Raw genomic sequence first — 18286 nt, 5'->3', positions numbered from 1 at the left:
AAAAGAAAAATGTGAGCACTTTGGTATGATTCCACTACTCATGCTCTGATCTAGACTTTTCTACCCAGATGGCAAACTGCTTGTGCTTACGCATCAGCTCTTCTACTCTTGTTCACGCTGGCAGTGCTTTGTGTCATTTGGTTCACTCTTTCCTACTCTCCTCAGTTTGGTTATAGCTTCTTTATTGGTCACTATATTTCAAAATAATGTCAAAACAAATCTTTTTTTCCCCTCCTCCCAGTAAATCTTTTATGTTCCACACGAGCATAACATCACAGAAAGGAGAACTTGTTCCTACCTCCCACCAACTGTGAGCATTTTAGTCATATTGCTGAAAACTTGCCCCAGCTTTCTCATTAGCAGGATAGAGTGATAATATATTTCATGAGATTTTTATAAGACTTTAGTGCAGTGACTGGGTGTAAAAGTGTTCTTTAAGAATGAAAACACTATACAGATGTTAGGGATTATTTGTACTTCTCCTATGCACTTCCTCACATTTTGTGTTTCATATTTGTTTGTCTTATCACTCACTTACCTGTAAGTAACTGGAGGGTAGGGGAGCCTACCTTATTACTATCAATATTCTCAGTGTATAGCATATTGCCTGGAACAGAGCAGGTGTTTAATACATATTGAGTAGATGGATGGCTGGATGCATGGGTGGATGCGTACTTAGGGATTAGAAGATAAGATCGTTGAGCTGAAAAGGGGATACAGGATTTGTCTGACAGTGACAATTACAGTTATAATTTACCTTTAACCCTCAACTGCCTTCTGTGAGGTAGGTATTATTATTCCCATTTTACAAATCAGGAAGCTGCAGCTCAAAAAAGCTCAGGCTAGTAAACAGTAGAGCTGGGATTCAAGCCAGATTCGTGTTCAAACTAAAGACTTCTTTCATGAAGGCAGAGGACAAAGGATTGCAGAAGAACAGAATTTTCTATCAACATCCATTTGAGTCTCTGGATACACCCAGGTCCTTTCAAATTATGTGAACCAACGCATTGGCTGTTTTGTTTCTGTTCATTTGAGTTGAGATTCTGTCACTTGCAACCAAAGAACCTTGATTAATGCACTCCTCCCTACCCATTTCCCCATAGCATGTTCTTATATTTTATTCTAGCATCAAGTGTCTCTGCCTGATAGTACAATTATTTATGCATACCTTTCTCTCCACTAGACCTAGAGACCTCGGAAGGTGTGGTCCATATCTTATTTATTCATTAAACTCATCTTTGTGTATGGGTCTTACTGGATACCAGCAATGTTTATTGATGATATTCAATAGGCATGTCTGTGTTTTAATAATTATAATGTGCAACTCTTTTATACTTGGGAATTTGTCTTGATTTCCTGGGACTTATTAAGCACCTACTGTATGCCAACACCTATACTAGCGGACATTGCTAGGTGTAGAGACATCGTATTATCTCTATTTTATCTCTCATAGGTCTCTCAGAACAGGTAGCATGTCACGATCTGCCACCATCATTCCCTCTTTCTTCCTTTGGAAAGAACAGCAAGTCGCCCTCAAGCCACTCAGCAAACGTATAGTCAGAAGATGATGAAAAAGATGAATCTTTGTTTTAAAACCTTGTTAAATTTTCTGTTTAAAAATGTTTTGTTCACATAGTGATAGGAGGTCTTTTAGAAATTGGTTCCGAGGAGCAGTCTTCCTAAGGCAGTCAGTATTCAAAGCAGTTTGGAGAGAGAGCTGGTTGCTAGGGGCAACACTAACTTCTAAGGGGGAATCTCTGCATGTGGACATAAAGCCAATGCCCTGGGGACCCTGGAGGAGTGGGGGTCTTCTCACAGAGGAGCCCATGATCGGAAAGTGGCTGAGAAGCCTCTGGACTGTGCTGGTGACCCTCTTCTGGTGACTAGCAGGCTGTAGGAGTCACCTGCACGGGGCATGAGGCTATAACCCAAGCATGTAGGTGGCCACTTTCTTTCCTCCAACAAGGCCACTAGGACTACAGAAGGGCCTCAGATGGCCACATTCACCTTCTCGTGGGGCCCTATTCCATGCAGCAAGGCAGTTCAGACTGGAGACAGGGTGTTGCCTCTCTGGTTACTCATTATTATGCTATTTGCTTACATATTTGCTTACATATTTATTTTATTTGTTAACTCATCATACAATAACATGAACTTTTTGCTCTTGATGTACAGTTTATGAATTTTAATACTTGTAGAGATTTAAGTTACGACCACTACCATCAGGATATATAGAACAGTTTCATTGCCGCCACCCCCAATTCCCTCGAGTTATCCTTTTATTAAAGCCATACTTGCCCCCCACCTCTGTCCTCTGGCATCAACTGATAAGTTCTCCATCACTATGGTTTTGGCTTTTCAAGAATATCATATAAGTGGAACCATACAGTGTGGAATCTTTGAGACCAACTCGGAACAACACCTCTGAGAGTCTTCGGGACCATTGCACGCACCATCGTTTGTTCATGTTTATGGCTGTGTAGTACTCCCCAGCACACACGGACAGTCAGTCCTCATTATGGGCGCATTCCATGTCTGCAAATTTGCCTACTTGCTAAAATGTGTGACCCCACAATGGATACTCAAGGCGCTTTCTTGGCTATTCACAGACATGTGCTGAGTGGTGAGAAATTTGAGTTGCTTGATGCGCACATCCTCAGTGGAGGTTGCACAAGGCAACACTTTGCCTTCTTGTTTCAGCTCTCAGCCTGTAAACAAGTGTTCTTTCTCGTGGGCCCTTTTGTGCCACCTTTTTTCTGCATTTTTTTGTGCTTTTCGTTGGTGATTTCACTGTTTAAAAGGGCCCCCACGTGTGGTGCTACAGTGCTGTCGGGTGTCCTGAGCACAGAAGGCTGTGATGTGCCTTATGGAGAAACACGTGTTAGATAAGCTCCGATCAGGCATGAGATTATAATGCTGTTGGCTGTGAGTTCAATGTTAATGAACCAACGATGATATTAAATAAGGTGTCTTTAAACAGAAATGAGGATAAAACAAGGTGATGTATTGATGAGTTGATGAAAATATGGTGACCAGAGGCTCACAAAACCTAACGCTGTTATCTCCCTTTGGGACAAAGGTTCGGTGTTCTAACTGACTTTATGGAACGTGACTACTGTGGATCACGAGAATTGACTGTAACGATGGCATTGACCAAACTGAACTCTGGGCTACTTACAGTCAGTCTCAAGACCCAGTCCCTGACCTCATGGTGGACCTTCCACGGAGGGCCTAAGCTTTGTGTCCTGGGTGACACAGAGCAGGATGGACATAGCCAGTATGGATGCAGACCAAAGACAATGGGGACTGGGAATTAACCAGATGTGGGGAACTCAGGGAAATTAGAGGCTCTGTAGTCCCACAGGTGGAGAGTTGGTGATTTTGGTCAAGTTTACCTATATTTGGGGGGTGGGGAGGTCTCAGCTGACACCCGGACTACACATAAAACAGTGGCCAATAGGTAGAGGATCCAGATCATCAAACACTAGATGGGTTCGGGGCAGATTTTTGGGATCATCTGAATCAGATGTGGGTGGGAGTGATCTGGGAGGGCTTCCTCTTCATCCAGGCTCCAGACTGAAAGTAAAAGCCTTTTCCTTTCCAGTTGCATAATAATGATAATGGCAGTAAATTACTCCTAGCATATAAACTCACATTCTAGTTTACAAAGCTATTTTACATATATTATTTCCATGATTCTTTTCCTTCTCTTTCCAAGACAGATGACTTTCAAATTTACACAGATTATAGGCATAGATAAGATTGGCTGTGGGTAATGAGCAGTCCCAGTGGTACTAATCATACTATCACCCTTGTCTTACCCCAGAGGGTACATTGAAGTACATACAAGTTATACAAGTGATGTTCACTCTAGTTTATGTGTCTAATTTACCACTAATAGCATCAAGGCTGCTTGCCACAAATCTGTGAGTGGTGCATGGTATTGTAATATCATAGTTAAGAACTCTGAATTCTCTTGTATGATTTTCATAACTTTCTGATGTAATTACTATGCCTAGTTTACACAGGTGCATAATCATTGTCATTGGAGCGAAGAGGTGTCCAGAACACTGGCACGGTCCTTGGTCACTTTAGAAAATGTCCTTTGACCCCATCCACCAGGTTCTCTAGGTCTTTTTTAACCTCCTTGCAGGTCATGAGCTCTAATTCACCAGTCAGAAAAGAAGATTTCTAGAACTCCCATCGTGCATCCCACCCCCACCCTACCCCCCGCCCCCCCCCCAAGACAGTGAATGAGACCCTCTCTGCAGCACACGCATCTTCCAAATCCAGGGCAGTGAATGAGGAGATGGTCTGATGAGGCAGAGGCAGAGGAGGGCTGGTTCTTATCTGCGGGCAAGAGTGGCCCCATCCTCTGAGATTCTGTAACTCTGGAGGAGAGGGTGGGCACTGGAGGAGGCGGATAGGGTGGTCAGAGCCTCGCTTCCTTCTTGGTCACTCCTCTCTCATGGAGGGAGCTCAGTCGGTGTATCTCTTGCTTCTCTCTCTCCCCTTACTCTCTCTGCCCCAGCGAAGGGGAGCAGACTTATCTGCCTGGTGTTTTGGGGAGAACACATGGGCATGCCGGCTTAGCTCCTACTGGTTTCTTTCCTCTGTTAAAGATCAGCTGATGGCCGGGAGCCCATTTGCCTTCTGCCCCCCGCCGGTGACACCCATCGTACTTGGGCAGGCCCTCCACCATTACCTCCATGTGCAAAGCCTGCTGGTCTACCCTGCCTGTGATGGCATGGTCATGGCCACCTGACTCGGGGGTCCAGGAGACCCGTTTGCCCCCTCAGCCAGCTAGATCTACCAAGTTTGCCTTTATTAGCAACAAAGGTGGCATTTCTAGCTCCCATCTGCCACCATTTGCCTTTTTTCCCTTAGTTTTCTTAGAACATGGAGGGAAAGAGGGGTGATATGTATTGGGCTCTCCTCTGATGGAGACACAGAGAACGGAGGACTCTTCCACCAAGGAAGCCTCTCGCTCTTTTTCACACCTTGTTGTAAACTCACCTCTTCTAGGCAGTCTCTCTGGATTAGTTGCAAATTTCTGAGCCATGGCTTCATAGAATGGTGGGATAATAATGCTGAAAGGGACCTTAGGGATTATCTGGTCAGATTCCTCACCAGAAAACCTTGCCACTTGGGTGGAGGAGAAGAGGTGTGGGCTTCCACTTAGAAGACCTGGTGCAATTTGGGGAAGTGACTTAACCTCTCTGAGCATCAGTTTTCTCACTGGCAAAATGGAGTTAAAACTTTTCTGCCTCTCAGTGTTGTGGTGAGGATTGAACGAGATGGTGCAGGACGGTGCCTTATCAATTTCAAAGCCCATGCAAGCAGAATGGGCTGTTAGTAGTGGCAGGGCTGGGCCCAGAATCCAGGTTTTCCCAGGATCAGGTGTTATTGGGGACAAGTCTGGGGAGACTGAGGCCCTTTCCAGGATACCGAGGAGTGGGGTTAGACAGTAAAAAGTCTAAAGAAAGCAAGTACTTTGGGCCCTGGTACTCCTGGCCGCCACTAGATGTGAGCCGGAGGCTGGGCCATACCTGCCATACCCAGAGGCAGCAGCATACCTGCTCCTGGACCCCAGGACCCTGTCATCAGGGGCTCAGGGAAGTATCCACCTTGAGCCCTCACCTTCAGGCAGAAATTAGGGTCAGCTTGAAATCACGGCATCTCATCTGCTCCTTTATCACGTGACTCACTCCCAAGCCTGTAGGAACTGATGTGAAACCAACACTTCCCAAGATCAATCCCTGGACCCCAGCAACCATCCCTCCATTTCCCCCCACTTCCCCACCATCTCCTTGGGACCCAGAAGTTCTTATAAAGACCTGGAAATGATCTTCTCTATGGAGATGGGTGACAGCAGCAAAGCCATTGCTCCTTTCTGGGCCTCAGTTTCCGTTTTTCTTAAGAGGAAACAATAATCTTATATCATCTTTGGTACTCCTGTTCATCAGTATCACTATCAGATATATACTCTCAGTATATCTATCAGTCTTTTATTAAGACTACTTTGTGCCTGGAGCTATACTGGGTGGGCATGGTGGGTTCCACTCCCCAGGGGTGTGTGTGTGTGTGTGTGTGTGTGTGTGCGCGTGTGTGTGTGTAGAACAGCAGTTTCTGCTCACATCCAACGTACTTGTCCTATGAACACCTGGGTTTACACTAATGATAAATTAGGGGGTAATTATTCTCTTTATAAAAGGATTCATATTAGGATTCCCCTAGTGCATTTATAATGTGATTCAATTTACCCCATATTCAGTCACCATCTATTGTGTGAGGGAGGCCCTCTCTGCATAAACAAGAGCATGTGTAGGCAGTATTTTGAGCCTTATGGAAGGAAAGAATTAGAAATACTGAAGAGGTTTTTATTGCTGATAACAATGAGTAATACTAGTGCCTGGGAACAAAAGCGACTGTGGATCACAATTTCTTTAGCCGCAAGAGCACCTGGATGCCAGGGGGCTGGGGAAGAAGTCCAGCTCCCTGCTCTCGGGTCTGACTTGGGACCAAGGAGGACCCAAGTGGGGGCCTGGAGTGGTCGGAGGCCTGGGAGCCAGGAGCTCCAGCTTTGGTATCAGGAGAAATGAAGAGGATGTAGTTATTTATCTTTCTTGAGATCATTTAAGGCTTGGGGAGCCTGAGCTGAGGCCAGTGGAGAGACTCTTAAGGAGGAGAGGGTTCCCAGGATAGCTCAGGGTGCTGGCAATGCTTAGCACTTTATAGATATCCTTTTCCTCTCCTCCGCCCTCCCCAGGAACTCTTTTCCCAGTGTCTTGGGCTAGGACACAATTCTGAGTTTTTCTTGCCCATTTCCTTGTCTCTGGCAGGATTTTGCAGAGCCATCTGACGATGAGAATCTCCCTTTCTGAGGCTCCCCAGAAGGCGAGCCGCACCCTCTCCCTCGAGCATCTTTTCCAGTCTCAGAGTTTGCATGACCACCCGGGGAAGACAATGCATTCCAAGGTATGGAGCTAGTTTTATTAGGCAGGCAATGGAAGAGCATCACAAGTTTGTAATCAGAGGAGTGATGGGGTTAGAGCTGGGGTTTCTAAAGAGCTGGGTTCTGATGGGGGGCGGGAGGGACTATGAACACGTGGGTGAGGCAGAACTGTTGGAGGACCACTGTGAGGATAAGGTATTGGGGATGAGAAGATGGTATATGGTATGGATGTGAGGCGCAGTGAAGACACACCGGGCAGGTAACTGGAGTGAGGGGCAGAGATGGACTTTCAGATGCTTAAAGACCATCCCTGACCCTTTATGTCTTCAAGAAAAGCATCTCCATTCCCTTCGCCTGGCTCCAAAGGTAACCGACATCTTCCTTCATTCTTGAGCACACTTCTGACCCCTGGTCTTCCAAGCTGTGCCCAAGCAAGGGTCAGATTTGCCACCATTAGTTAATGACCCCATTGATATACTGAGACCTGGAGTAGAAAATGCCACCCTGGAGTCCACCCTGGAGTTTCTTGGGGCTCCTCCCTCTCCCCGTGTCACCACTTCTGCCTGGAACCAAGGGTCCTGAGGAGGGCTGGACAGCTGGCTCAGACCTGGGGACACCTACCACAGACCCCCTCCCCAACACTGGGCATCGTCAAAAGAATCTTTGGTGTTGCTGACCAAGTCAGCAGGGGCTGGGAGGGAGCCTGGAGCTTTATTAACTAATCTCTGGTACTTGAGTAATTTATTATGTTTAAGCTGGTGCCATCAAGTCCCTCAGCAGCGCCCACGTGCGCTGGGAAATAAATTAAAGGCTGTCCACAGCTACTTGGGTCATCTGTGTGATTGCTGGGCTGGTGACATGGAGGTTTAAGGCTCTCTCTTCTTGCAAATTGGAAATTAGGCATTAATAAGACAGCAGGCCAAAGAGTGCGGTGGTGGTGGCGACTTGCCTTCAGGGCCGGGACTGGGGGAGGGAAGGCCTCTGCTGAGGGGGCAGGGAGGAGCGGGTGGAACCCAGCCAGGGTCTCCATGTGGTGGCCAATCCAAGGGGCCTGGCAGGGCTGGGCAAGGGGGCTCTTCCTTGGCCTGTGGGGTAGGTAACAGGGATTTTTCTGCCTCCTGAAAGAAGTTAACTGGGGAATGGAGAGAACCCTAGCCTGGGAGCTGGAGGACTTGCTTGTGGCCCCAGCCCTGCCACTGCCCGCTGTGTGACATTGGGCAGACCTCGTCCTCTTCTGGGCTTCTGTCTCATCAGGAAGATGAGGAGGTTGGACTCAGGGTTCACGTTTCCATTAGGCATATGGAAATGTGTGATTTCTTTGAAAGTCCGAAGAAAAAAATGAACTTTTAGGTTGAAGAAATGTTATGGATGTAGTATAAATATTTTCATCTTTATACCAAAGCAGTCATAAAATGTAATTTTTAGGATGGATATTTTTGTGGGTGAAGGCAGGGGCCCAAGGAAACCTGTGCTGCAGCCTCTGTTGGACTAGCTGACACCCAAGGCCCTCCCTGTCCTAATGGCAGCGGACTTCCAAAACCCTTGCCAGCTCCTGGCTCCAGATCTGAACTGCTTCTAGCCCACGAGCCCCTCAAGAGCAGGGCCTGCATCTTGCCCTGTCCACCCGCCCTGCTCCTGCGGCAGGAGCTCCAGGTCCACGGAAAGGCCCACCATCCACCTGAGAGGTGGGTGTTGGTGGACCCAGGAGAGGAACCCAGGCTTTCAGGCCTCCCAGTGCCCCAGGCTTTGATTCCTCACCGATGTCCAGGGCAGAGACACATGAAACGTCTTCTTCCACAAGTCCCTCCATTTAGGCCTGGCCGTTGGGTGCCCTGCCTCAGCCCTTGAACCCAACCCCAGCCCTGCTTTCTGCTTTTCTGCCCCCATGAACTCTTCTAGAAGGGCCCAGGGCAGGGCTCCACGCAGCATCCGCACGGCAGCGCTGCCTCAGTGATCAGTCCTGGAGGGGCCACAGCCTTGGGGGCCCAAAGCCAACTGGACCCGCTCAAGAGCCCTGGCCTGTAGTTGGGTCGCCTCACCACCAGGTGGCAGGCTTGCTCTACACAGATGCCTTGGCTGGAGCATTTGCCGGGCAATGGCGAGGGGTGTCGGAGGATGCCAAATCAGCCCGCGGCCCGGGGACTGTTGAGGTCTTTGTGGGTGGCTTCAGAAGCAGGGCTGAAGCCTCTCAACTTGGCATTGGATTCCTGCTGAGATTCTGGCTCCAAGGGCACCTTGGTCTCCTGGAAGTGCCTCCAGGCTGCTGTCAGGTGTCTGACCAGAGAGCGCCCCCTAGAGTAGGGAGGGCTGAGTTGCCACCCTTTGGATCCGTGTGTGTGTGTGTGTGTGTGTGTGTGTGTGTGTGTTTGTGTGTGTGTGTGTGTGTCGGTGGGAGAGAAATGGACCTCTTCTCTTCCCAGGCGTCCCAGGGCCCTGGTTCTGGAGAGAAAGGTAACTCATCACCCCACCACTTAGACTATTCCTGCTCTGGGCAGGGCAGCCTGAGTGGTCCTCCACCTCCGCCCGCCCCTCTGACCAGCCTGCGGAGTGGTTCCGTCCCTCCAGCACACTGGGCTCTCCCTGAGGGGCCCCGGGAGCCAGAAGTCAGGCCACACGGAGCCCAGGCCCTCTCTTTACCAGGAGGGGAACACGAAAAGATCCAAGCCCGGGTCAGTTGAGTGCCAAGGAGAAAAGATGAGAGTGAGAGGTGAAGGATGAGATGGCCCTGCGGTAGGAGTGAGGCGGCTGAAGTCCCAGCCTGGCTTCCTGGAGAAAGGGAGTGGGTCCCGGCCCAGGAAGTGGGATGGCCCAGCCTTGCCTGGCACCGCTTTTTCTCGGGAAGGACAGGTTCTCTCCAGGGCCTGGCATCCTCTTGGGGTTCCTGAGTGGTGTCCAGAATGCCCTATCACCAGCCAGGCCCGAGCCCCACTCAGCAGATGACTCACACCCTTCATTCTGTGAGCTTCATGCCTGTCATTCAGGTCAAAAGCCCAGAAATGAACCCTGTCTCCCTCACCTTGCCCGAATTCACCCTCCCCCTGCTTGGGCTGGTTCCGGACCCCGCCCCAGTCCTTCCTTTCTCTCCTGGTCTCTGCTTCAGCTTTAGAAACAACGGGGACTTGTAGGGGCCATGCCCTCTGTTCTTCCATCCCAGTAGCATCAGATTTTGAGCCCTTACCTGACGCTCCACATCAGCACTCCCCTGGACCCGTCCTCTGTGGGCATTGTGGCTCCTTGGGGCAGGAGGAATCAGCTGGGCCTGGGAGGGGAGTCAGGGTGGGCACAGATGCTCAGGTATCCCTAGGTCTCTCGCCTTTACAGTTCACATGGTCAAGTCTGAGCCAGAGCCTGAGAGACACAGAGGGAGGAAAACAGAGGCAGAGAGGGAGGGGCTGGGAGGGGGGTGAACTAGACAAACAGAGAAAAGAGATGTTGGGAGGATGCAGGGAAAGGTGGAGGATGGAGAAGCAGAGGAAGAGAAAGACAGAGATGGAGACAGAGACAGAGAGAGGGACAGAGATAAGAGAGAGAAGAGAGAAAGAGAAAGGAAGGGGACAGAACAGAATAACCATGCCCACCAGAAAAGGGGGAAAAATGGAAATGAGATTAATTGCAAACTGAGGAAGGAGGAAAACAAAAAGAAAAAAAACACCCAAAAGACAGAAAAGGATAAATACATAGACATACACAAACATGGGTGTGAACGGTTGTGTGCTCATGGGAGCATGTGGGTGGTCGCACACACACGCAAACACACACACGCAAACACACACACACTGCTTCTGGTCACTGTTCTGGCCCATCACTGCTCCTCCCTTTGTGTCTCCATCCCCTTGACAGGCTTTGGGCTCCAGAGAAGGGTGTGGCCCCCAGGTAACATCTCTCTGGTGACCTGCCCCCCTCGCCCCAAAGATGCCTCCACTTAGGCTAGGATGCACAGAGGGTCCAAAATCTTTATGCCTCACACTTGTCGCCCAAAATTGGATCCAACCGCCTCTCTCCCTTTTTCTCTCCTTCCTAGTTTCCTTAGTAACTGACAGTTCCCCAGTGAATTCCAGACCCCGGGTGACAGACCGCTGTCACTGTCACAGAAGCGCTTTCTCTCTCTTTCTCTGAACTGTCCCCCCCTCCGCTCCACATAGATTCACAGACTTGGGCGGGGGGTGTGAGGATGCCTGGGTAGGCTCAGGGGTAATTAAAACATGTACCATTTATTCCATAACAGGGAGCAGAACTTTAATTACTCACTCTGAGGGTGAGGGCATGAGCGAGAGGTAGCTACTGGGGGGATCTGGTGGGGGGTGGGACTGGGCACGTGTCTGCTTCTCTTCTTTCCTTTCCATTTGCCCACCTTGGACTGGAGAACGGGGAGGTGGGTCTGGGGAAGCAAGGGCTTGCTAAGTGAGTGGTGGGAGAAGCAGAGGGTGAAACCTGATTGTGTTCATTAAGGCAACACAAAACTGGGAGCCGTAATAATAATTAAATTAATTATAAAAGCAATTTACTTTTGAAAATTTGATTTGACAGCTTACTAGTGGCTGCGCTGATCTAGCAGCTCGGGCTTAAAAATAGTCAGAACAAAAAAACCAACTCGAAGAACCATCAGCTAATTTTAATTAGATGCCAGGATTGGTAAACAAAAATTCCACACCACCCTTTCATTGTGGCTGACTTCGATTTAAGGAGATGTCGGGATTGATTCTGGGAAAGGCCGGGGAAGGGAAGGTGCCTTTGGGAGAGGGGATGGAGGCTCTGGGGGGTCTGAGCAAAGGCAGCTCCCCTGGGGGCTGGTCCCTTCGTCCCTACCCCTCTGGGGAATATCTGCTCGAGGGGATGCTGGCAGCCCCTCCCCGACTCGGTGACTTGCTGCCTGACCTTTGCTGAAGGCGGAAGTGGCTCTGCTGTGTGACGGTGCGTGTGTGTGTGTGTGTGTGTGTGTGTGTGTGTGTGTTGGAGGGGGGAGGGCACACTGACAGCATTCACTGAACTGGAAGAGACAGCTAGAACTTTAGCCACACTCTTGCTTCTCCTGCCTGGGTTCCCGAATGCCTGACGGTCTTAGGAAGCCAACGCGTTTTCTTGAAGCTGTGGTTCTGGCAGGAGAAGGCTGCTGTCTGGGGACCTAAGTCTCCAGGCACTACCCGGACGCTCTCCCTCCCAGGGCCCGTGTGACTCTCTTTAGTCCCCTTCTCTCCCCAGAAGTGCACACATCCCCTGTTTCAAAAGACGGTGTTCCTGTTTTGTGGTACCTACAAAACAGAAATAGAGTCACAGATGTAGAAAACAAACTTATGGTCACCAAGGGTTAAGGGGAGGGAGGGATAGGTGGGGAGATTGGGATGGACATATACACACTACTATATATAAAATAACGAACAAGGACCTACCGTAGAGCACAGGGAACTCGGTGTTCTGCAATGGCCTACATGGGAAAAGATGCTAAAAAAGAGTGGATAGATGTATATGTATAACTGATTCACTTTGCTGTACAGCAGAAACTAACATACCATTGTATATCAACTATACGCCAATAAAAATTAAACAAAGAGTGTGTTCCCGCCTTGGCCCAAGCCCTGCCTCAGGGTGCTGTCACTGTGGGCCCACTGCTTCTCTCCCCCGCAGACTGGGAAGCCCTGCCACCCCCAGCCTCCTCGGGTCCCACCGCCCCGCATCAACGTTGTTGACTGGAACCGAGGACCAATCTTGACCTTTCCGACCACCCCTTCTAGCTAACGTCTGATTACACACCTCTCTCTCTCTCTCTCCCTTAAACCAGTACTGCCACCGTCCAAGCGCCCCCTCTAGTCCTCTGCAGGCCTACTTCCTCCCACGGCCATGCTGACACGGCTCTCTGGAATGTCCAGGCATCTCCCAGCCTTCCTCGTTCCCTCTGTTCCCTGCAGGGTTGGCAACTGTCGACACCCCACACCCTAGCCACCTGTGGGGTGCAGGTTGTTCTTATAGGGTCACCCTCAGGATGCCGTCACCTGCCTTCACTCATCAAGTTTCTGCTGAGGCTGGCTGGCTCAGGCTCCTGGCAGGGCAGGTGTGGCCGGGGGTTGCAGACCTGGGCCCCCCCGTGCGCAGCTTAGAGTTCAGAGCACAGTCATTATATAACCCACCCTGCGCCTGCCTTGCTGCTCTGGTCCCTTTTGTAAATCACCCAACAGGCATTTCCACTTGAAAAATCCCTCTTATTTCAAAACCTGTGTTTGAAACTAGATCCTCCACCATCTCCTGCCCCACCACACACACGCACACCGTCCCCCCCCCCCCCACACGGAGTTTTCTCCTAACAGCTTGATTTCTGGGAGGCTCGCCACACCTCTCCCATCACCCAGGTTTCCCCTAAGCCTTGGTGCCATCCTCTGCTGCTCCCTCTTCTGGGTCATAATGAATCAGCAAGTCCTCTGGCTTTTTCCTTCCAAATCCCCCTCCCCTCTGTTCCCTGGGGTACTCCTCAGCCTGGGGGCCAGCCTACTCTCCTCCAGCCTGAGTGGCGTCGGTGACGTCTAGCTCCTCCCCTCCGCACCGGCCGCCATCGCGAGCCCCTTGCGGTGGAGCCCATCGGGGTGTTTCCTGCTGTGATCTCACCTGTGAGTACCCAGGCACCTGTCCCTCAGCCCCTGCGCTGAGCCTGATACGGGGCCGTATTTGAGAAGATGCAGAGGAGGGATGCGGGATGGACACACCCGCATCCCGAGAAGCCAAGAGCCCTGAAGCCGAGGACATGCAGCCGGGGGGGAATTAAAGTCACGGGAATAAGGAGAACCAAGGATGTGGGGTGTTCTGGGAAGGTGGGGTCCCTGGGAAAGAGGCTGGAGATGAGGCGTGGGCAGGGACCTCAAGGAGGGGAGGGTAAATCTGGGGGAAAAAGCAGGAAGGAAATGAATGACAGATGGAATGGAGCCATTTTCTCTGGAGCAAAAATTGGGATTTGTGGTCTAGTAAGAGTCTTTGACATTGAGAAAGTGCTGGAAAGTTAGGGCTGCGCTGATACCAGAGGAGGGAGAGGGAGACCCTCGAGGCTGATGGGGAGATGCAGGCCCTGAGCATCTCAGCAGCTGCACCCGGAGGGAGGGGCCTGGCTCGAGGCAGGATATGGGGTGAGTGTGTGTGAGTGTGTAGTGGGTGAAACAGTTCTGACCTCACTGATTACAAGCTGCGTGACCTCAGACAATTACTTAATCTCTCTGAGCCTCAGTTGCATTATTTATAAAATGAAGATGATTAAAGTAAGATCGTTACAAGGATCAAAAGAAAGAACAGGTGTGAAGCCCCTGGCTGACTTCCTAGAACGTAGCCCTGTATTTAAGGAATGTTACATTCGACTTATTCAACCCCATCTCTTCACGACTCCTAATTTTCTTACTCCGTCTTTACCCTTCTTCCTAAACAACAGAGCTGGGCCTGGCAGAACCGGAGGGACCCTAGAGATAATCTGGCCCAACATCCTCACGTCGCGGGTGGGGGACACAACACCCAGAATGTGTAGGAGACTTGACCAGGGCGTCCTGGGAGTTGGTTCAGAGCTGAGCCTGGACCCAGGCCTCTGGACTCCCATTCCAGGGCTTTCTTTGTCCAGGATGCCTCAGAGTTTTCAGTTTAGACTAATGTAGGTATGAACTGATGAGACAGAAGCTGCAGTGGGGACCCCAAATTTCAGCCCTGCCTGTGGGGTGCCCAGCTTGTGGGCAGCAGCTATGACATTCCCCCCGGGGTCAGCACATCCTGGCGTCGTCCGGGCTCTGCCTCGGGTGGCGGTGAGGCTCATCACAGAGCACCGTGAGGCACTTACAATCTTCTGGCTGAAAGTCCTTCACGGTCTCTGTTGATGCACGTTGGGGGAGAGAGGGAAGAGAGCAGAGTTGCCTCGCCCTTGAAATCCCTCCAGATGCTCCAATCCAACTGGCAAGAAAACACCATCCACCCCGGCCCTGCCCAGGCTCTGCCAGGAGACACAGGCAAGGGCTGGACTCACCCTGAGATGGGTGAGCTCACGATCCAGTACCTGGGTCCAGCTAGAGGGCAAATGCAGCTAGAGGGCGAATCCTAGCTCTGCCTTGCTGTGTGGCCTTGGATAAATCACTCCACCTCTCTGGATTCCACCTCCCTCACATGCAAAATAAAAGGATCAGAAAATCTCTAGTAGGCTATGATTCTAAGCCTTTGGGAAAACCTTTTCTAAAGGATGTCTACCATTTGATCCCTTGGGCGGTGGGTACTTACAGATCACGGTATGGATAACCCTGGCGGGGGGCCTGGCTTCGGGGGTCAGGTAAGGCAAACTCACCGGAGGCCCAGCTCGGTCTGATGGAAAGAGGCTGGGAGCCAGGGGAGTCAGTCATTGGTCTACCCTTGACCCTTGTGTGACTGTGACCTCGATTTCTCATCTATAAAATGGGGACATTGTATCTACCTGAACTAACTCTCTTTGAGAGCCAGTGAAGATAAAAGCAAGGTTTGGGAAATGTTGAAAATTCTGTGTTTCGTTCATAATGAGTAAAAGCCAGCTGTTCTGACTCCAAGATGGAAAAGGAAGGACAGGCAGAGACCGGCTGGTGCAGAGTCCTAGGCTTCCCCTGTCTGGGGAGATACTCTAGGAGCGGATCCTGCCATGTCCCTAAGCCAGGACCCGTGTCTTCTCGCCCAAGCTGGGGCCCCGCTGGCCAAGGGCTTCTGTGCACACAGTGCCTCCCGAGATTCTCCCCCTCCCCTCTCCAGGCAGGTCCCAAGGGACGACTGGGAGCTCTGTTTTAAGCATTTCTGGGTCTCCTGAGGGTCTGAGCTGCCGAGGACTGTGCTCGATGGCTGAACATCATCCCAAACACCCACTTCTCTCACGGATGCGTGGAGTTGGGTGCGGCCAAGCCTGGAAGGTTGGAGAGCCTTCCACGGCAGCAGGGAGGACCACCTTCAGGCACAGACCTTTTTCCAGTGGGAAGGAGGCTGCAGCGGGCTGGTTTCTTGGGACTGCCCCACCTTCCCATCCTCTTACCCCCACCTCCCAGCTCTCAATGTTCTCCAGGTGAAGAGGTCAGGGGGTTGGAGTGACCAGGGTTGGGTCAAGCGCTACAGCCCAGGTAATCTCCTTCCCTCAGAACTGCCTGACCCTCTCCACCATCGTTGGGAAGAGCAATCCCTGGACCAAGCGGCAGCGGTCAAAATGCTCTGTGTGCATTCCTCTGCAGAGCTGTGTTTATGAGTGAAGGTGGATGTGTCAGGAAGAAGTGGAGAGCCGAAGTTGAAAGGAAGGGCGAGGAAGGGAGAAAATAAAAGGGTTAGGACAGAGGCACAAACCCAGGAGACAAAGCAAAGGCTTCTTAACCAAACGGATGGCCTGGACCGGGTGAACGGAAGAGTGCTGTCACCGCTTGGCCCCTTGGTGGTCCAGCGTCCAGGGTGATAATGAGCGTCCCCACGGGGGAGGGCCCTGCGTGGCTGGCGCTCTGAGGTGCGGTGAGGCACTCTCAGTTCCTCTGCGAAGGGGGGAGAGAAGCAAAGCCATGTCCCGAAGCTGCTCAGGAGGCGCTCAGCGAACACACCAGAGAGAACTGTCAAAGGCCAAAGGACACAGGATCAAGGAAAGCTCCTCTGACAGTATTTGGGAAAGTGAAGCTCAGCGTATTCCTCCCCCTTTTGTGTTTTGAAAGCTGCAAACATTATGCATGCCTGATGTGAAACATTCAAACAATAGACTAAGAATAGCTCATGGTGGACGCTCAGTTTCAGAACCATCCCCATCCCACTCCTGCCCCCAGGCGCAAGCACTGGGGGTGCCTGGTGTAGAGTCTTCCTTATGCCCCACCTTTAAAAATATATTTGGAGGGCTTCCCTGGTGGCGCAGCGGTTGAGAATCTGCCTGCCAATGCAGGGAACACGGGTTCGAGCCCTGGTCCGGGAAGATCCCACATGCCACGGGGCAACTAGGCCCGTGAGCCACAATTACTGAGCCTGCGTGTCTGGAGCCTGTGCTCCGCAACAAGAGTGGCCGCAATAGTGAGAGGCCCGTGCACCGCGATGAAGAATGGCCCCCGCTTGCCGCAACTGGAGAAAGCCCTCACACAGAAACAAAGACCCAACACAGCCATAAGAAAATAAATAAATAAATAAAATTAAAAAAATATATATATATTTGGAAATAATAGCTACGTATATCTAGAACTTTCTATATGCTGGACACTGTGCTAAAGTTTTGCATGCATTATCTTATTTGAAATTGTGTACCCCTCAACAGGCACACAGGTTTAAAAAAAAAAATAGGACTATATCAAACATATTGTCTGTGGCTTGCTTTTTTACTGAATATGTTTGCATCTTTCATGGCAGTGTCTATTTCTCCACTTGATTCTTTTTACCAGATATGTTGTATTCCACAGGATGGCTATACTATGGTTTATTTCATGATTCCTTTATTCATAGATATTTATGAGCTTCCATTTTTATTATCATAAACAATGCTGAATCAAACATCCTTATGCTTACGTCTTTGGGTGGAAGGTGTAAGGATTACATGGGATAATGCCTTGAATGGTACTCTAGACCAAAAAGCATGTGCATTTCTTAGCTTGTGAGATCTTTGCACATTTGCCCTGAGTATTCTTTGTCTGGGGGTTTAATCCTGCCTGAATTGGGAGGGGTAGAGGTTGGCAGAGCTCTGGCCCTTCTCTTCTGCCCTTGGATTAGGTGACCCACAGATGAATGGCAACAGGGTGAGAGGCAAAGGACGCCCGTGCCCACCATCAGACCAGTCAAAGATGCCCCTGTCCAGGGACCTGGAGGAGGCACTGGGCACTCAAATCCTCAAAGCCCTTCTGACCAAGGCCCAGGGAGCCAATGGTAGCTCGTTTGCCAGAGGTTGCATTCAGAGGGCAACCCGAAGCCAAAGGATAATCCACAATTAATTTCGTCTTTGTTTGGAATTCACAAAGTGATTAGATTTTCAAAAGACATTGACCTACTCTTAGATGCTTGAATTTGAGATTAAAAGAGTTTATTTTCATCCCTGGAGTATGTTCCTGGAGTATCCCTCATCATGCTGGGGAAGGGGAAGCCTGCGGCTTCAAAACCCACAAAGCTGACCCGTGTGGGTGCCAGGAGGGTGGAGACTTATTCGGTTGTGCTTATTGCTGTATCTCCAGTGCCTGGATCAGAACCTGACACCCACAGTGGGTGCTCATTACATATTTATTGAATGAATACAAAGGCTTTGGAGGCAGCATAGAGTAACTGAGATCCCAGACTCTTGATTCAGACATAGACTCTCAGACTAGCTGTGCGATTCTGAACAGTTTAGAGTTTCTCTCTGAACTTTGGTTGCCTCATCTATAA

The 18286-nt window shown here is 50.3% G+C and overlaps 1 protein-coding gene across 3 annotated transcripts in view; it reads left to right on the top strand.

Annotated features, from left to right (window-relative positions):
- The window catches only part of LOC309604809 (uncharacterized protein), a gene marked incomplete at its 5' end in the record, with an annotated part of 103080 nt that overhangs the window by 22991 nt on the left and 61803 nt on the right, over positions 1-18286 (top strand). For all 3 annotated transcript variants that reach the window (XM_082339788.1, XM_082339787.1, XM_082339789.1), the window contains one exon: positions 6843-6978. In XM_082339788.1, coding sequence (XP_082195914.1) covers positions 6843-6978 — 136 coding nt within the window. The remainder of the gene's footprint in view (positions 1-6842; positions 6979-18286) is intronic.

Source organism: Balaenoptera borealis (assembly GCF_965194805.1).
Source record: "Balaenoptera borealis genome assembly, chromosome: 11".
In the NCBI taxonomy this organism is placed as follows: Eukaryota; Metazoa; Chordata; class Mammalia; order Artiodactyla; family Balaenopteridae; genus Balaenoptera; species Balaenoptera borealis.
The sequence above is the reverse complement of the archived record's forward strand: the minus strand, read 5'-3'. Positions and strand labels throughout refer to the sequence as shown.